This window comes from Oryza sativa, chromosome 4, assembly GCF_034140825.1.
Source record: "Oryza sativa Japonica Group chromosome 4, ASM3414082v1".
In the NCBI taxonomy this organism is placed as follows: Eukaryota; Viridiplantae; Streptophyta; class Magnoliopsida; order Poales; family Poaceae; genus Oryza; species Oryza sativa.
The window spans coordinates 30,714,334-30,730,446 of NC_089038.1; the positions used below are offsets into that span (position 1 = coordinate 30,714,334).

At 43.0% G+C, this 16,113-nt stretch overlaps 3 protein-coding genes and 1 long non-coding RNA gene across 5 annotated transcripts; 1 reads left to right on the forward strand and 3 right to left on the reverse strand.

Moving 5' to 3' along the window:
- The first annotated feature begins 1,027 nt into the window (after positions 1-1,027).
- On the forward strand, positions 1,028-5,948 carry LOC4336861 (wall-associated receptor kinase 17). 2 transcript variants are annotated; one of them, XM_026025017.2, is made up of 4 exons: positions 1,028-2,055; positions 2,271-2,429; positions 4,030-4,146; positions 4,667-5,948. In XM_026025017.2, exons 1-4 carry the CDS (start codon positions 1,074-1,076, stop codon positions 5,875-5,877), a joined length of 2,469 nt encoding a protein of 822 aa, XP_025880802.1. In that variant the 5' UTR covers positions 1,028-1,073; the 3' UTR covers positions 5,878-5,948. The 2 variants fall into 2 exon arrangements, with proteins under 2 accessions (XP_025880802.1, XP_015637240.1); XM_015781754.3 differs by having other exon boundaries at positions 1,029-2,055; positions 3,982-4,146.
- Positions 5,704-6,281, reverse strand: LOC136356252 (uncharacterized). Its single transcript, XR_010740907.1, has 2 exons — positions 6,140-6,281; positions 5,704-5,964 (listed from the first exon to the last, which is right to left on the reverse strand). It is a non-coding gene; the product is annotated as an uncharacterized lncRNA (long non-coding RNA).
- A 690-nt stretch (positions 6,282-6,971) lies between these two features.
- On the reverse strand, positions 6,972-9,605 carry LOC4336862 (wall-associated receptor kinase 17). The gene is made up of 3 exons (XM_015778896.3): positions 8,679-9,605; positions 8,414-8,572; positions 6,972-8,295 (listed from the first exon to the last, which is right to left on the reverse strand). Exons 1-3 carry the CDS (start codon positions 9,556-9,558, stop codon positions 7,052-7,054), a joined length of 2,283 nt encoding a protein of 760 aa, XP_015634382.1. The 5' UTR covers positions 9,559-9,605; the 3' UTR covers positions 6,972-7,051.
- A 2,470-nt stretch (positions 9,606-12,075) lies between these two features.
- On the reverse strand, positions 12,076-15,868 carry LOC4336863 (wall-associated receptor kinase 5). Its single transcript, XM_015780279.3, has 3 exons — positions 14,073-15,868; positions 13,810-13,962; positions 12,076-13,686 (listed from the first exon to the last, which is right to left on the reverse strand). The coding sequence occupies exons 1-3, from the start codon at positions 14,926-14,928 to the stop codon at positions 12,557-12,559; spliced, it is 2,139 nt and encodes a 712-aa protein (XP_015635765.1). The 5' UTR covers positions 14,929-15,868; the 3' UTR covers positions 12,076-12,556.
- Between the last annotated feature and the right edge of the window lie 245 nt (positions 15,869-16,113).

Here is a 16,113-nt window from a genome sequence, read left to right on the forward strand (position 1 = left end):
AGTCTAAGTCTTAATTTCGGTTGGTAGGTTCCTTTAAAAAGAACCGTCACAAGGAATTCATATCAGGACTATCTACGCATTTCTTGTCAAATTTTAACACAAAAATTTAACAAATATAATTATAGAACAACCATAATGTAAGGGGAAAATATATGAAAACAATTGTTGGATCCAAAAATAAACGTATGAGATTTGTCCACGCCAATAAGAGTAAAAAAAATTTACTCACAAATTCAATCATAAGTAAAAATTTTACTATTGATGAAATGGACAAGTCTTAGACGTCTATTTTTATCCAATGGTAATTTTCAGATTTCCACTACATATGCGGTTTTCACTACATATTTTCCATGATGTAATTACATTACAACCTATTTGCATGTAAATACAACATAACTTAACTCAAAAAATCCCTCAATAAAATGGTATTTCCGTGAAACGGAGGTCGTAGGACTGAATCTACTCACATGGGCACACATTATGATTCTTTTCTTCCTCGCTTGCACGAATTTTCAAGAAAATTTGACTGTTCAAAATTGTGTGAAAGTTATATTGTAGTTACATGCAAGTTACAATATAATTACATTATAATTATATTAAATTTACATCTGTTAAATTTTTATAAGAAAATTTGTTGATAAATACAGTATATAGCAAAATCGTTAATATCATAATACGTATATATGAGACCTTGTATAACTTTGAACTCGGCTAGACAAAGAAAAAAATGTACGCAGAAGAAAAAAATCAGTGCCATTAAAAATAGATAGCCCCTAACTACTTTGAACTTCAGCTCAATGGCTAGGCTTGTGAGATTGTTTTAGGCTTGAGCTTGTCTAGAGCTCTTTGTAATTAAGGCCGATCGAGCTAAAGCAACTCATAAGCGTCAAGTTTTTTTCCCCTACCTTTCTTGTTAGAGGCTCGTAAGGCCCAAGTCTTTTTACATAAAAATTCCAGGTTATTAATCTCCAAAACAATCTACAAGAAAATTAGCACGACTCCTATGATAAAGACGACCCATTGACCCACTCCACCCCGGTCCTCTCGGGCCCTATCACCTCTCGCTCCCGTGCATGCACCACAGAGAAGTACAGTTGAGCATAGGCGACATGGTGTGCAGGCGAGCAAGCATTCCAGCCGCCACAGAGGCGGCTGCTGTGGCTTCATGGCCTCTCGGCCCACTGGCGCTCGCGCTCGCGCTCGCCATCCTCTCGGCGATGCCCCACGTCGCGCTCTCCCAGAACCTGACGTGCAAGGATGTCCCCTTTCCCTTCCGCGAGGAAAGGAGCGGAGCAACCTCTGTCCCCGGGTTCATGGTAACATGCGGGCGAAACAACGAGGCCATGCTCCGGATCGGCGAGCATATCTACAAAATCGACAAGGTGTCGGTGCCGGAACACTTCATCACCATACGTGCAGGGCCCATCCAACAGGTGTGCTACGACCGCAGCAGGAGGCCGAAGCAGATCAAGCCGATCACCAGAGTCGATCCGGCTCCGGCTCCGACGAGCTTGCAGGCCACGCCCTTCACCTTCTCCAGGCGCAATAAACTCGTCGCCACCGGCTGCAACTACAGGTTCTTCGCTAACTTCACGAGCTCGTCGGGTGGTGGGGACGGGACACCCACGAGCTGCGACACCTGGTGCAACGACGGAAGCTCCGACACCATCTTCAACGGCTCATGCGCCGATAAGGCCTGCTGCACGACCGAGATGCAGATGGATGGCGCGCAGGAATTCAACCTGACGTTAAAGCCGTCGGGGAATGTCGAGGCCAGCACCTGCAGTGCCGTCTTCTTCCTCGACAAAGACGAGCAAGTCTTCACTAGCGCCGGTGATGGCCGGAATATGGCACTGAAAGAAGCGCTGGTGCCGCTCGGTTACCGCAAGATGTTCTTGGATTGGGCGATTCCGGGCAACTGCGAGCAGAACTCCGCGTCACAGTACCCGTGTGGCAGCATGAGCACGTGCAACGACGTGTACAACGGAACGAGCTACATCTGCAGATGCAATGAAGGGTACGAGGGGAACCCGTACGAGCAAAACGGGTGCTCAGGTAAGTACTTTCATCGACAACAGACAGGCTAGTACAGTACGTTTTAAAGACAGATATGATTAGGGAGCTCGCTGTTGTTCATTTTCACTTCAAGAACTTGTGATTTAGCCTGTGAAAAAACAGATAATTTGGGAGCTCGCTCGATTACCTGCTGGCTATGAATAGAACTATGTTTTTTTCTGCTTTCTGAATGAAGCTTCGCACTATTTATGAAGATATCAACGAATGCCGGGATATGAATAACAACAACTGCAGCAGAGATGCAACCTGTACAAACACTGATGGAGGCTTTACTTGCTCTTGCCCCAAGAACACGGTTGGCGATGGTTACAGGGCTGGGACAGGCTGCAGTATTGACTCCCTTCCGCCATCTGGTAACATGTCACGTATTTTTGGACCGAACAAAATCCTATTAATCACCGTTGCATCACCCATCACAATTCTCATTCGCATATATATAGGTACTACTCCCTCCGCTTTTTTTTAGTTTGATATACCAACATTTTTAACACAAAACAAACATAGTACTATCAAAAGTGCATTCAATGTTAGATTTATTAAAACTAATTTGGTGTCGTGAATGTTGCTAATTATTTTATAAATTTGATTAAACTTAAGAAAAATTGATCAAGAAAAAAAAGCCAGATCATCTTGTAACATAAAAAAAAAGAGTCAAGGATGAAAACGGAGGAAATAATTGATTCAGTCCCCTTGTGCCAGAAGTTAAAGGTATTAGGAGTATATAAGATTAGTTTTGAAAACTGTTCGGTTCTTTTGCTCCCCTTTTACCTAAAAATGTCAATATAAAAGGATATATTTCTTTCTCTTGACACGCTACAAAGACATTGTGTGCATCTTCTATGGCTGGAATATAGTAAGTTCTTAGCTGTACTATTTAAGTACTTCAATATGGCTGTACGTAATATTTAGGACGGAGGGAGTATGTTCTACTCCTAGGCCTTGTTTGGATCCTCCGAACTATTAAATAGTCCTCTGGAATCTTACTATTTAGAATTATTAAACGTAGATTACCGATAAAACCGATTCCATAACCCTTAGATGAATCTAATGATGTATATTAATCTATGATTAACAGCTGATTACTGTAGCATCATTATAACAAATCATGGATTAATATATCTCGTTAGATTCGTCTCGCAAAATAGTCTAGGGTTATGAAATGGTTTTTGTCAGTAATCTATGTTTAATACTCTTAAATAACGAGATTCTGGAGGGCCAAATAGGACCCTAGTAATGCGAAGAATCTGACCAATAACAGTAGAGCATTCTCCCTCAAACCAACCGCAAGGTACGATAAAGCAGAGTGCAGTTTCTTCACAGCACAGAAGAGTAATTTAAGTGCAGTCTTTCTAATAAGGAAAGAACAAAGTTTCCACTGTTCAAATTTCTGTTTAGTTTAACGAATGGAAACAATCTATTCGTTAAATGAAACATTAATCGGAACGACTTCGAGATATTCTTTTCAACAATGAAAATTAAGGGTCTGTTTAGATCCCACCTTAAAATTTTATATCCTATCACATCGAACGTTTGAACACCTGCATGAAGTAATAAATATAGACTAAAAAATAACTAATTGTAAAGATTGCAACTACTTTGCGAGACGAATCTTTTAAGCCTAATTGCTACATGATTTGACAATGTGGTGCTACAGTAAATATGTGCTAATAACGGATTAATTAGGTCTAATAAATTCGTCTCGCAGTTTACTGACGGATACTGTAATTAGTTTTTTTATTAGTGCCAAAACACCCCATGCGACACCCTATATAATACCTGATGTGACACGCCAAAACTTTACACCCCTAAATCTAAACACCCTCTAAACCACCAGCAGACTACATCATCTTTCATTTGGAAAAACTTAATTGCATGCAATTTACTATTATATTTACTTATTATTAGGTCTAGATGTGTGTGCTCACCCAGAAAGGAACCCTTGCATGTACCCAGAGTACTGCAAGGATGAACAAGGAGTAACTTCGTGTGCTTGCCCGGAAGGCAGAAATGGCGATGGCAGGAAGAAGGGAAGTGGCTGCAAAAGGCACTTTCCTTTAGATACTGCTTTGGGTAACATACTCAACACCCAGCATTCTTCATCAGATAATTCATTCTCTCTTTTATTTTTATTTCTCATTCCTCTGCTATTAATGCAATTGATATATAAAAAATATCTCCATTGCAGAACTGCTGATCCATAATATATAGCCGTTAATGATTACATCATTATTAACATGAATGATGAAACATCGTATAGATATGACCAGTGTATTGACTGCATTCATGATTAATGATACAATTGAGCTAGCAAAACTAGATTAGACATAGCTAATGACGATAAACATGAAATAATGTGTTAGGGCTGTAAAAAATACCTCAATAGTATTGTTTTTGCACGAAAGAATTGAAGTCGGAACTCATAAATAAACCGGCACCATGCACAATCGGTCATAGAATCCTAATATGGCTCGCACTTTTACATTTTCTTTTTTTTAAAGGAAAACTTTTACATTTTCTTTTACTTCCACAAGAGATCGGTTAAGGAAGAAAATTAACACAAGTTGTGGATATTCTCATACAATGTCTGCAGGTGTAGGTCTTGCACTGACGGTCACGCTGGCTACAACATTGCTGTGCTACTACTGGACAATGAAGAAAAGAAAGGTGGCAAGAAAGAGAGCTGAGTTATTCAGGAAAAATGGAGGGTTGCTACTGCAGCAAAGATTTTTGATGATCACTTCTCAAGGTGAGGAGTCATCAGCAAAGATATTTAGTGCAGAAGAACTTAAGAATGCCACTGACAATTATAGTGATGGCCGAATCCTTGGCCGAGGTGCAAATGGCACTGTTTACAAAGGAATCCTTCCGAATAGGACTACGATTGCCATAAAGAAGTCTATTTTGTTTGATGAAAGCCATGTGGAGCAATTTGTCAATGAGATTACCATCTTATCACAGATTGATCACCCAAATGTTGTCAAGCTTTTGGGATGCTGTTTAGAGACAAAAGTTCCGTTGTTGGTTTATGAGTTCATTCCTAATGGAACACTCTTCCAACACATCCACAACAAGAGGACTTTAACATGGGAAGATTGCTTAAGGATAGCTGAAGAAACAGCAGGTGCACTTGCCTATCTCCACTCTACATCTTCTACACCAATCATTCACAGAGACATTAAATCAAGCAACATATTGTTGGATGAGAACTTCGTGGCTAAAATAGCAGACTTCGGTGCATCAAGATCAGTCCCATCTGATCATACTCATGTAACAACTCTAATTCAAGGAACAATTGGCTACCTTGATCCTGAATATTTCCAAACTAGCCAGCTCACAGAGAAGAGTGACGTCTATAGCTTTGGAGTAGTTCTTGCAGAGCTGTTGACAAGACAAAAGCCTATTTCTGTAGGTAGGCCGGAGGAGTCCTGTAACTTAGCTATGTATATTGTGATCTTGCTTAATGAAAGGCGTCTACTACAGGAGATAGAGCCACAGATTTTGGTAGAAGCAGGTGAAGAGCAGATATACGCTGTTGCACAGCTCTCAGCCAGATGCTTAAATGTTAAGGGAGAAGAACGACCAGTTATGAGGGAAGTGGCTTCAGTTCTACATGGGCTAAGAGAGTCGTTTGACGAGGAGCAAATCATCAGAAGTGATGAGTCAATACAGATAATCAATGAACAAGAGAGTGTACATAGTGAGGCAAGGCCAATTTCCAGCCTGCAGTCTTCAGACGAAACTAGTACTACCCAGTACAGCTTGCCATCTGAAATACTATCTGCTTCTCATTTGGAAAGATGATGTTCCCGTTGTAATATTAAAATCAGATGCTTCAGTTACCAACTTAGAGGGATTTTGTAGATTTTCAATTCCTTCATCGTCTCTACCCTAACCATCATGAATGTGGAATTAGTTGAGTCAAGTGCCCATGAGACCATGGAGGCATGAGCCAAATGGCAAGTGCTAACTGCTCTCGTCAACCAGTAGAGCTGTAGGTTTACCTGTATTTCCCATGGAATTTAAAGGAGGGCCAAAGTGTTCTATACCTCATGCTTTAACTTACCCCGATGAGCACGGCTTGCTTGGACTGCTCGGCTAGTCGGCTGCTCCGCTCTGGTAACCAGAGGCAAAGTGTCCTCGAGCCCCGATGGTCGAATCCATCACTTCCACTCGCGTTCTGGTGCGTTTTGGTGCGACGGCGGCGGCGCCGGGGACAAGGAGAAAGAAAAAAGTCGGACAGGAGGCGTCCCGCTATATTTCCAGCCGTTCGATGGATTGTCTGCGCGATCTGTTCTAGTTGGGCCGGAACTGGAGCGCGAGGAACGTGCAACACATAGTTTATTGTTGGGCCATAATGGGATTGCAGCAAACGCCCGGCCTGTGATGGTCTGATGGGATTGCGAGGAACACGGAGTGGCCCAACTAATCTCGGAAGCAGGGGTGATCGAAGTCAGTAGCATCTTTTGGAAACGACACTTTGATTGATCTAAATTATTTAGTGTCGAGAAATTAAAAAAAATTATATATACCTAAAAAGATAACAGTAAGAAACGGTACCCTTTATACGAAAACGGCACTCGATCAATTGGAAATTTTCACGACCATTTCCGAACCCGCATGCACTATCATGATAAAGACTAAAGAGAAAAAGGCAATAGAATTTCAACTAAAAATTTTGAGGGAATTTTGGCATGCCGATGTAGAGAACCATGGTTTACATAAACAACAAAAACTAGATAAACTTTTAGATAAAAGTGGCATACTTTTCAAACTGTTAAACGGTGTGTTTCGTACGAAAACTTTCTATATGAAAGTTGTTCTAAAATATAAGATTAATCCATTTTTCAAGTTTGTAATAATTAAAACTTAATTAATCACACGTTATTAACACCTCATTTTGCATAAAACACTTAATTTTTATCTTTGTTTTCATTTTCAGGAGATTCAAACACCACCTCAGTTGATATATTGTACACTACCATGGGAGGTCCATTGATAGAAGTGGACTGCTCTCCATGCATTTATCCGAGGCACTGTCCCTGTGGTACAACTTCAGCGGCTCAATGTTACTCATTTTTTCCTGGCCGCTCTCCTCTTGAAGCAACTGCATCTCTTGGCAATCTTCAGCAGATTGCTGCTCCATAAGCTCTCTCAAAGCCTTTTCACTTTTCAGGGACAGGTGTTGTTTCATTAACCTTCTGAGCGCTTCAAGTTCAATTGCTACTTCTACCATCCTTGGCCTCTCTTCCCCTTTAAGCTTCAAACACTTCAGAATCAAATGCGACACCACATTAACATGCCTCATTCCAGCTTCCTTCACCACGACGCAGTCCACAATCTCCTGTAGTCGGTTCTGCTGGGCAAGCGCCGTGAAATGTGAAGCTAGATTTATCCCTTCCTCTTGCCTATGATAAGATATCGGTTTTTGTCTAGTTAATAGCTCAACAAGAACCACACCGAAGCTATATACATCGCTCTTGTCAGTTAGTTGGCTTGTGTAAAAGTACTCAGGGTCCAAGTATCCTAATGTTCCTTGGACTAAGGTTGTTACATGTGTCTGATTGGAAGGGACTAGCCTTGAAGCGCCAAAGTCTGATACCTTCGCGGTGTAGTTCTCATCAATCAGTATATTGGCAGACTTGACATCACGATGGATGATTGGCACCTTTCTTGCTAAGTGAAGATTTGCAAGAGCTGATGCAGTTTCAGTTGCTATCCTAAGACGATGCTCCCATGAAATTGGTACCAAATTTGTATTATGAAGTTGGTGGAACAGAGCTCCATTCGATATAAATTCATAAACCAGTAAGGGCACTTCAGTCTCAAGACAACAGCCCAATATCTTGACCACATTTTTGTGATCAATCTGTGAAAGAACTATCAACTCGTTGATAAATTGCTCCATTTGGCTCTGATCCACAAGCTTTGACTTCTTGATAGCCACAATGGTTTGATCAGATAGTATCCCTTTATACACTGTACCATATCCACCTCGACCAACAATACGGTCATCGCTGAAGTTGTTTGTTGCATCTTCGAGCTCACTGGTGGTGAATATCCTTGCAGGTGCTTGGTGGGTGAATATCTGCTGCTGCAATAACAAACCACCATTTTGCAAGAAGTATCGTTGTTTCTGCTTTGCAAGCCTCCTCTTCTTCACTATCCAGTAAGTCCAAAAGCCAAGAACAATGAGAACAGCCATCAAACCAAGGCTTCCACCTGAAATGGGTATTTGAATCTTGAAGTTACTACTACTTCATGTAGTAATCAATTGTTTGTTCTGGTTGATAAAATTTCGAAAAAGAGAGAATAATATTAAAGATTGCAAGAGACTTGCCTACAGTAGACAACATTGTTGTATCTCTTTTACACCCAATGCCTTGCTTCTTGCCATCTCCTGTCATGCCCATTGGGCATGTACAATTGTAACCACCAGCTATGTTGATGCACTTGTGGGTGCATGGATAGTTATTCCCGTCGTTGCATTCGTCGATATCTTGTAGTCAAAAGTAGGAAACAAAGCAAAAAAGGATATTAGAATAAGGCATGCTAGCCAGTAATACTATATTGGCAACCAAACACATGAATTGAGGATTTCTCACCAACACATCCAATGTACGGGTTGCCAGTGTAACCTCCAGAGCAATTGCAGCGATATCCAGCTCCATCTTCCACCTCATAGCAATAACTGTTCTCCTTGCACATGTAGGTTTGACGACTGCGGCTTGCCTCCTTGCAGTTGCCACCCTGTATATACCAGTCGAGCACCATCGGCAGATTCCCCAAGTCCTTGTATAGGTCATGCCTAGAGAACACATACGAGTCCTGCTCCGCGATGAACGCCTTGCTGCACCGTGTGCTGCCGCTACCGACGGCACTCGTGGGTGGCATCAGCTGGTCCCGTATGCTGGTGAACTCCAAGTCCAGCTTGTTGAGCCCCTTGGGCACTGACGACTGGCAGCAGCCCACACCGGAGCATTCGCCGCTGATGATGCTTCCATTTGATGCGCAGAACGACACGCACCCCCCGCTGTATCTGCTCATCACCGTGCTGTTGGTGTTACCGACAACATCGCTGCTGTTTCTTATCATTGCCATGGCATCACAGCCAACGGCGGTGAACTTGTTTTGCGTGTGGGAGAACATGTAGTTTGTGGCAGTGAGGTCGATGATTCCCTGGCTATTGTTATGGCACTGGGAGGAGTATACGGTCTGGCCAGTCACACGTACGTATCCCTCGAGCAGGGAGATGCTGAGGACGCTGTAGTTACCACCGAGCAAAATCATTGGGCCTGTTTGACGACATGATATCGCAAAGCCTGGAGTTGACGTTAAGCTTGAGTTGGTGGCAATTTTGAAAGGAAATGGGATATCAACGGAGCTATTGGGGCACTTGAGTGGGCTGATCTGGGAAGAACTGCTCGAGGAAAGCGATAACAAGCAGAGGAGAAGCAACTGTGCAAGGACCATGGAGGAAACCATGTGTGCTTGTTTATCAGAACGAGGAACTAAACCTGCTGCAAAGTTACAAGGATCAAGTCATGCGACTGAGCGTCTTCATATACCCCTATCGGAGGAGCACAGCGCGATTTTCTTCCTTTAGTCAACACCATTTTGTCGTATGTTATACGGAATAAACGTGGACTGATTTGTTCCTAATGGGAGGGCGTGATATAACTTGTGGTTGAGTCGAATTGTTATTCAAAGGAAACATATGAGAGAGTGATTAGTTATTTTAGAAACTTTTCCCTGGCAGTAGCAAGCTGGTATCTACTCCCGCTTTGATTTTTTTTTAAAATTCTCTATGTTCGATCAAATGTAACATTGAATTTATTTTGATAATATATTTATTTTGTATTAAAAATATTGCTATATTTTTCTTTATAAAAATCTTAAAAAAATCAAAACGACTTATTAATATGCAACGGATGAAGTATATGATATTGCGATATCCATGCCTATAACTTGTAAGCACCGTCGTCGTCGTGGAGTAAAACCGATTGCAGGCCGCAAGCCACACTTGACCCGATTCATTTCCCCGTCAACCAACGATCTTGTGCATCTCACACACGGTTTACATTCTGTGGAAGAGAGGCACCGACGCACCGTCCACGGCGGCCTCTGCCGACAGTAACTCGTGGCCGTAACAGCGCATGGTTTTCGCGCTCTTCCGTATCCGTCAACCCAGCAGCGGTGGCCTCTGCTCGCGGCCCGCGCGGGCGCACGGCGCCGCACGGTTAAAATCCACACCGAACAGGGCAACAGGCCGAGGCCCGAACCGATCGACTCGTGAGGTGCGCGCGAGCCGAGATGTACGTACGACGTGTCCGTCGCAACACTCGTTGTCATGCGCTCGGTGCTGACGGTCGCGTGTGATCAGATCACGTCACACGGGTGTTGAACCATAGATGCGCCTGCGCGCGCGCGATGTCCTAACTAACAGACCCACCCACGCGCCCACGACGAAATCAAGCCTTTCTTCCGAGCAAAAAGCCCTGAAGAGCACATGCGTAGCAGAGGATGCAGCTGCGTGCTGGTCGCAGCCAGCTCGCCGTGCGCAAGCTGTAATGCGCCCATCGATCAAATGACGAGAAAGCAATAGGTGTGCAGAAAGAAGTCCAGGGGCCGGGAATTCCATTCGCTACCAACTCCGGACGGTTATCTAGATACTATATGAGCATATTTTTCTACTTAGAAGAGATTAAATGAAGAGAGAGTAAAATTATCTACTAATCTGAAGATAGTCTATAAAAAAACTTTCTACTTGAAAGAGATTAAATGAAAAGAGAGCAAAGTTATCTACTAATCTAGAGATAGTCTATAAAGAAAAACGAGGCAATGTATTAGAGAGCTGTAGATACCTATGTAGACATACTATTGAGGTGGTTTACTATTAATCTAGTTTATTGTTGAGATATATATGTTTTATAGAGAGCACCTTACTTTACCATTACGGGTGCTCTTAGCAGGACAACACAGTGCGAAGGGCACGCAACCTCGGTATTTACACCCAGCAAAATGGCCAATTTGGACGTCTAGGCATCTATTCTAGCGCTAGCGGTGGTTGCTTCATCAACATCAGGCACTGCTTTCGTTCACTAAACGGAATTGCCTGGACGTATTCTACAACAGAGACGACAACGACTACAAATTGAAAGAAATGGCGCAAACAAGGCCTTTGGAAGGACCATGCAACACGCGTCAACAATGTAATATAATACTTAAATCTGAAGGGAGAAAAGCGGCCAGCTATGAGCAAGAGTCATTTGCCAAGGAGCAAACTATCAGAAAGAGCAAGAGAGTGTACAAAGTGATGCAAAAGGCCGAACTTCCGGCCTTCATTCTTCGGAAGAAAGTACACATTACAGCGTGCAGGGTGAAATGGGATTTGGTTCCTGTGCAGTCCTTAGTATGATTGCAACTTAAGCAGTCATACTATAGCTGTAGAATGCAAATTCAAAAGCCCAAATTTGATAAGACACTGTTCATGCAGAAAATACAGCAAAAAAATATTATAGGAAGCCTACTGTAGCATTTAATCTAGACCTTCCATTGAGAAATTGAATGGACAAGATCTTGTGCAGTCCCTAACGTGCAGATGTAGTTGGGACTACATCTGATCCCAATCCTGTGAAATGCTAACTTCTTCTCATATGGAAATATGATGATGTTCTTCGCTTTTTTTTTCTTTAGTAATTTTCTTATTATAATGTTATAATCAGATGCATCAGTTGACATTTTACCACATCCTGCAATACAATGGATTTTTTAAAAAAATATATTTAATTCAATAATTAATAAAGTGAACCTTAATTTGTTTTGAGCCAAGCCTTACCAACTTCACTCTCTCACCTAGCCTGCTAGTCATCATGCTTGTGGAAATAGCAGGTTAGTGCCCATGAGCCAAATTGCAAATGCCATTTTGTCAACCGGAAACCCCATAGGGTTAGGTTGTCATTATCCGGTTTGGAGTTTGCTCATCAGCTAATAGAATCAAAGGAAAGAAAAATCGGTTGTCATTATCTGGTTCGCGGTTTGCCCATCGGCTAATGGAATCCAAAGGCAAGCAAAATCGATTTACCTCGTGCTACCTTGGAACAGGTACAACCGTACAACTAGTGGAGTGCACATTGGGAAACTAACCTATCATTTCTTTATAAAGTTTGGTACATTCCAAATGAATTACTTTAACCACCATGTTAAGACCAAATTGACTTCTGAAAGGATCAGATATTTCTTTCTGAGAAATAGTTGAACAGACATTGGAGTTCGACAACACTCTCCAATTATTCCTAGTATACCCGTCTCTGGGTTTCTACATGATTGGCAGCTCAGAGCAACACAGAAAATCATTGTCATGAAACTGGGGACTGAGTTATAATAACTAAGGGAAAACCATTTGTGCTGGGAGGACTAACATGAGAGGGCCCTGAATGGGAGTAGAATGGTGTCCATGCTTTCCTCCTCCTTGGTAATGTTATCAAGGCTCAAACTCGGAGGATGCTTCGATGTTTACATCTGCATGCTGACCTGATTCGCAGAGCAGAGGGTCTTCTTCGGTCTGCAGGACCAAGTGTTGTTTCATCAGCCTTCTCAGAGCTTCAAGTTCAATTGCCACCTCTATCATCCTTGGCCTCTCTTCACCTCTCGACCTTAAGCATCGTAAAGCCAATTGTGCAACGGTTTTAACATGTTTCGTGCCAGCTTCCTCAGCTACTTGAGAATCTACAATTTCCAACAACTGGTTCTGATAGAATAACATACTAAAATGACATGCTAGATTTCTCACATCATCTGTCCTACCATCAGATATAGGTTTCTGTCTTGTCAATAGCTCGATAAGAACCACCCCAAAACTGTATACATCACTCTTCTCAGTTAGCTGGCTTGTTTGGAAATATTCAGGGTCCATGTACCCCAATGTCCCCTGCACTAAAGTTGTCACATGGGTCTGGTTGTGTGGTATTGGCCTCGAGGCACCAAAATCAGACACCTTTGCAGTGAAGTTCTCGTCAAGGAGTATGTTTGATGACTTGACATCCCTGTGAATAATTGGTTCCTTTGTAGCTAAGTGTAAGTATGCAAGTGCTGATGCAGTTTCAACTGCAATCCTTAGGCGGTCCTCCCATGAAATCAGGACAGATGTATTTTGAAGATGAGAAAAAAGGGCCCCATTGGTGATGAATTCATAAACTAACAAGGGAAGTTCTGTCTCAAGACAACAGCCTAATAGCTGGACCACATTCTTGTGGTTCACTTGTGAAAGAATGACCAACTCGTTTATGAATTGTTCCATTTGGTTCTGATCAACTCGCTGCGCCTTCTTGATTGCCACAACCATTTGATTGGATAATATACCTTTGTACACGATCCCAAATCCACCTCGACCAATGATATTGTCATCACTGAAGCTGTTGGTTGCTTTCTCAAGTTCACTAGAAGTAAATATCCGCAGTGGTGCACCTTGAGAAAACATCTTCTGCTTCAGCAACATTCCACCATTCTGCATAAAGTATCTCTGTCTTATCTTCGCAAGTTTTCTCTTCTTAACAAGCCAATGGGTCCAGAATATGAGAACAAGGAGAAGCAGTAGCAGAGCTAGTCCAGTAACTGCACAGACACAGAAAATTCAGGGATCTCTACTGGATGCAGCATTAATCAACTCAAGCCTTCAAATTGAATGATTACATCATTCACATGGCAAGGCAGTGATACAGGGCTTCAGAAACTTGCCTATTCCAATCAACAGTGTGCCAATTCCATTGCAGCCACTGCCCTCCTTCAAGCCATCACCTCTCATCCCTGCTGGGCACATGCAGTAGAAACTCCCTTTCGTGTTGATGCACTTATGCGTGCATGGCCTCTTAATGGTGCATTCATCAATATCTTATAAAAAAATCACATGAAACCAGACGAAATCAGGCATGAGCTATTCTTGCTGACTACTAAATTCAAGAAACATAAGCTGAGGTAACTAGCATGAATGTATTCGTTACCTTGGCATCCATCGGGCCCTTGCAAGTAAGGGTTCCCCTGAAACCCAAGGGAGCAATTGCAGCGGTATCCAATTCCATTTGATGAGTTATAGCAGTAGGAGTTCTCCTTGCAGGCATATGACATGAAGCGGTTCGCCTCCTCACAGTAGCCACCATCAATGGACCACTCAAGAACAACAGGGCGGTATTGAGGATTGTTCCTGTTAGTGTTGCTCAGATCAACACTAGAGAAAACATAGGAGTTCTGCTCCACGATGAAAGCCTCGCCACATGTTGGAGTATTATTGACCTCCTTGGGCCTGCTGAGCTGCCCAGTTATGTTAGTGAACTCCAACTCAAGCTTCTTTAACCCCTTCGGTACTGGTGCTTGGCAGCAAGCCACGCCAGAGCACATACCATCAATTATATTGCTTTTGGTGGAGCAAAAAGAAGCACAGCCACCGCTATACCCGCTGCTACCGTTCAATAGCATGGCTACCATATCACAACCCAGAGCTGTAAATTTGTTTCTTGTATCTGAGAACGTGAAATTGGTCCCCTCAAGGCTGAAGCTAGAATTCCTTTTGCACTGCTGAGAAGTGGCACTGGCCAAGATGCTTACAAAACCATCCAGCAACGAGATGTTAAGAATCCCAAACATGATATTGTTAATGCGTACCATCGGGCCAGATGAGGCACATGTGATCTCAAACCCTTGGGCTGGGGCAGGGTTCCCACCAAGAATACCAAAGGGATAAGGGATGGGAATATTGGAGCACTTGGAGGTGCTTGATTCCATCGAATGAACATAAGATGCAAAGATGCATGTGAGGAGGAGCAATGGCAGGAGAAGAAGGTAAAGCATCATCTTTGCCATTAGTCTTTAACAAGAAAAAATAGACCATGGCAATACTGCTATCAACTAGGATGGAAAGTTTGGATCATGGAGGAGAATGGACTGGAAATCGGAGGTTAAATAGGTCACAGGCTCACAACCTGAGGAACCACTTGGGCACGTTACTCAAAATATTCAAGGGGAAGGTGCAAGGAATGGCAGGAAAAAGCTAACAAGCAATTTTTCTGGCTTATCCCTTTTACTGTTGTTGTCATATTGCCCTTGACTCAACGGTAGACTTGCTGCAAGCATCTTTCAGCTAAGATGGAGACATATGATCGCAAGCACTCTCTTCCCCAGGTGCATGGGCTCACAATGAATATGAATATATCATATTTTTTGACCGGGCGAAAACAGCCGGGTTGACGTTAAACAGAAATGTTTGGTTTCAGACTGATGAAAACATGAATAAGCTTAAGTCTTAACTAAATTTTACTAGCTGACACAACAGACAATGGCCATCTGTTTACAATCTCAAGGCTGCCTACCAATCGAAGCATCGAGCGCTAAATTTTCCATCTTATACGCGGGCTAATTGTCTTTTTGTATAGACTGAACTATCCTTACCTTGCCGTCAGCGTCAGACACAGCAACTCCAGCACGGCCACAGCTTCTGCACGTCACCTCATCGGCCTCAACTCGCGGGAGGCGGAGCCCGCCAACCACCTGCAGTTCAGGGCCGTAGGGAGATTGATTACCCGCTCCCTCGTCGCCTCCGACCCCGCCCGCCTGGCCGGCGCCCGGCGCTCCCCCATCCGGCATCGAATAAGCCCCTCTCGGCGGCGATGGCGAGGAGAGAGAGAGAGAGGGGGGGGGGGAGGGGGGCTGGGGCTGGGATGGCGGCCGCTTTCACCTGCGGCTGAGGAGGCGGTGGTGGATGATGCGGCAATGGTGTGTGGGCCGGAGGAGGAGAGAGGGGGATAGGGCCATAGGGGATAGCTTGAAAAAGCACTATATCAGTTTCTCAAGTTATTTATCAATTTTATATATCTCCAATGAAATTAAGTTGCTACTCCGTAGATCTTAAACTTTATCAATATTAGCACATATGATATTTTTTTTAGTAATAATCCTGAAAACTGTGAATCTGTGATGGTGTTCTTCTGACAGGTTCCAGCTGATTGCTGAATAGTTAATTAGCAGAGTAATTTGCTCATTTACATGTGA

What these genes read in the sequence shown, in the direction of transcription:
- LOC4336861 (XM_015781754.3), top strand. Translation starts at nt 1,074, where the DNA reads ATGCACCACAGAGAAGTACAGTTGAGCATAGGCGACATGGTGTGCAGG. An exon ending in CGAGCAAAACGGGTGCTCAG is followed by an intron (nt 2,056 to 2,270) that starts GTAAGTACTTTC and finishes CTATTTATGAAG; the next exon opens with ATATCAACGAATGCCGGGAT. An exon ending in TGACTCCCTTCCGCCATCTG is followed by an intron (nt 2,430 to 3,981) that starts GTAACATGTCAC and finishes ACTTATTATTAG; the next exon opens with GTCTAGATGTGTGTGCTCAC.
- LOC4336862 (XM_015778896.3), bottom strand. Translation starts at nt 9,558, where the DNA reads ATGGTTTCCTCCATGGTCCTTGCACAGTTGCTTCTCCTCTGCTTGTTA. An exon ending in CCCGTACATTGGATGTGTTG is followed by an intron (nt 8,573 to 8,678) that starts GTGAGAAATCCT and finishes TTTGACTACAAG; the next exon opens with ATATCGACGAATGCAACGAC. An exon ending in AACAATGTTGTCTACTGTAG is followed by an intron (nt 8,296 to 8,413) that starts GCAAGTCTCTTG and finishes TACCCATTTCAG; the next exon opens with GTGGAAGCCTTGGTTTGATG.
- LOC4336863 (XM_015780279.3), bottom strand. Translation starts at nt 14,928, where the DNA reads ATGGCAAAGATGATGCTTTACCTTCTTCTCCTGCCATTGCTCCTCCTC. An exon ending in AGGGCCCGATGGATGCCAAG is followed by an intron (nt 13,963 to 14,072) that starts GTAACGAATACA and finishes TTTTTTTATAAG; the next exon opens with ATATTGATGAATGCACCATT. An exon ending in CACACTGTTGATTGGAATAG is followed by an intron (nt 13,687 to 13,809) that starts GCAAGTTTCTGA and finishes GTGTCTGTGCAG; the next exon opens with TTACTGGACTAGCTCTGCTA.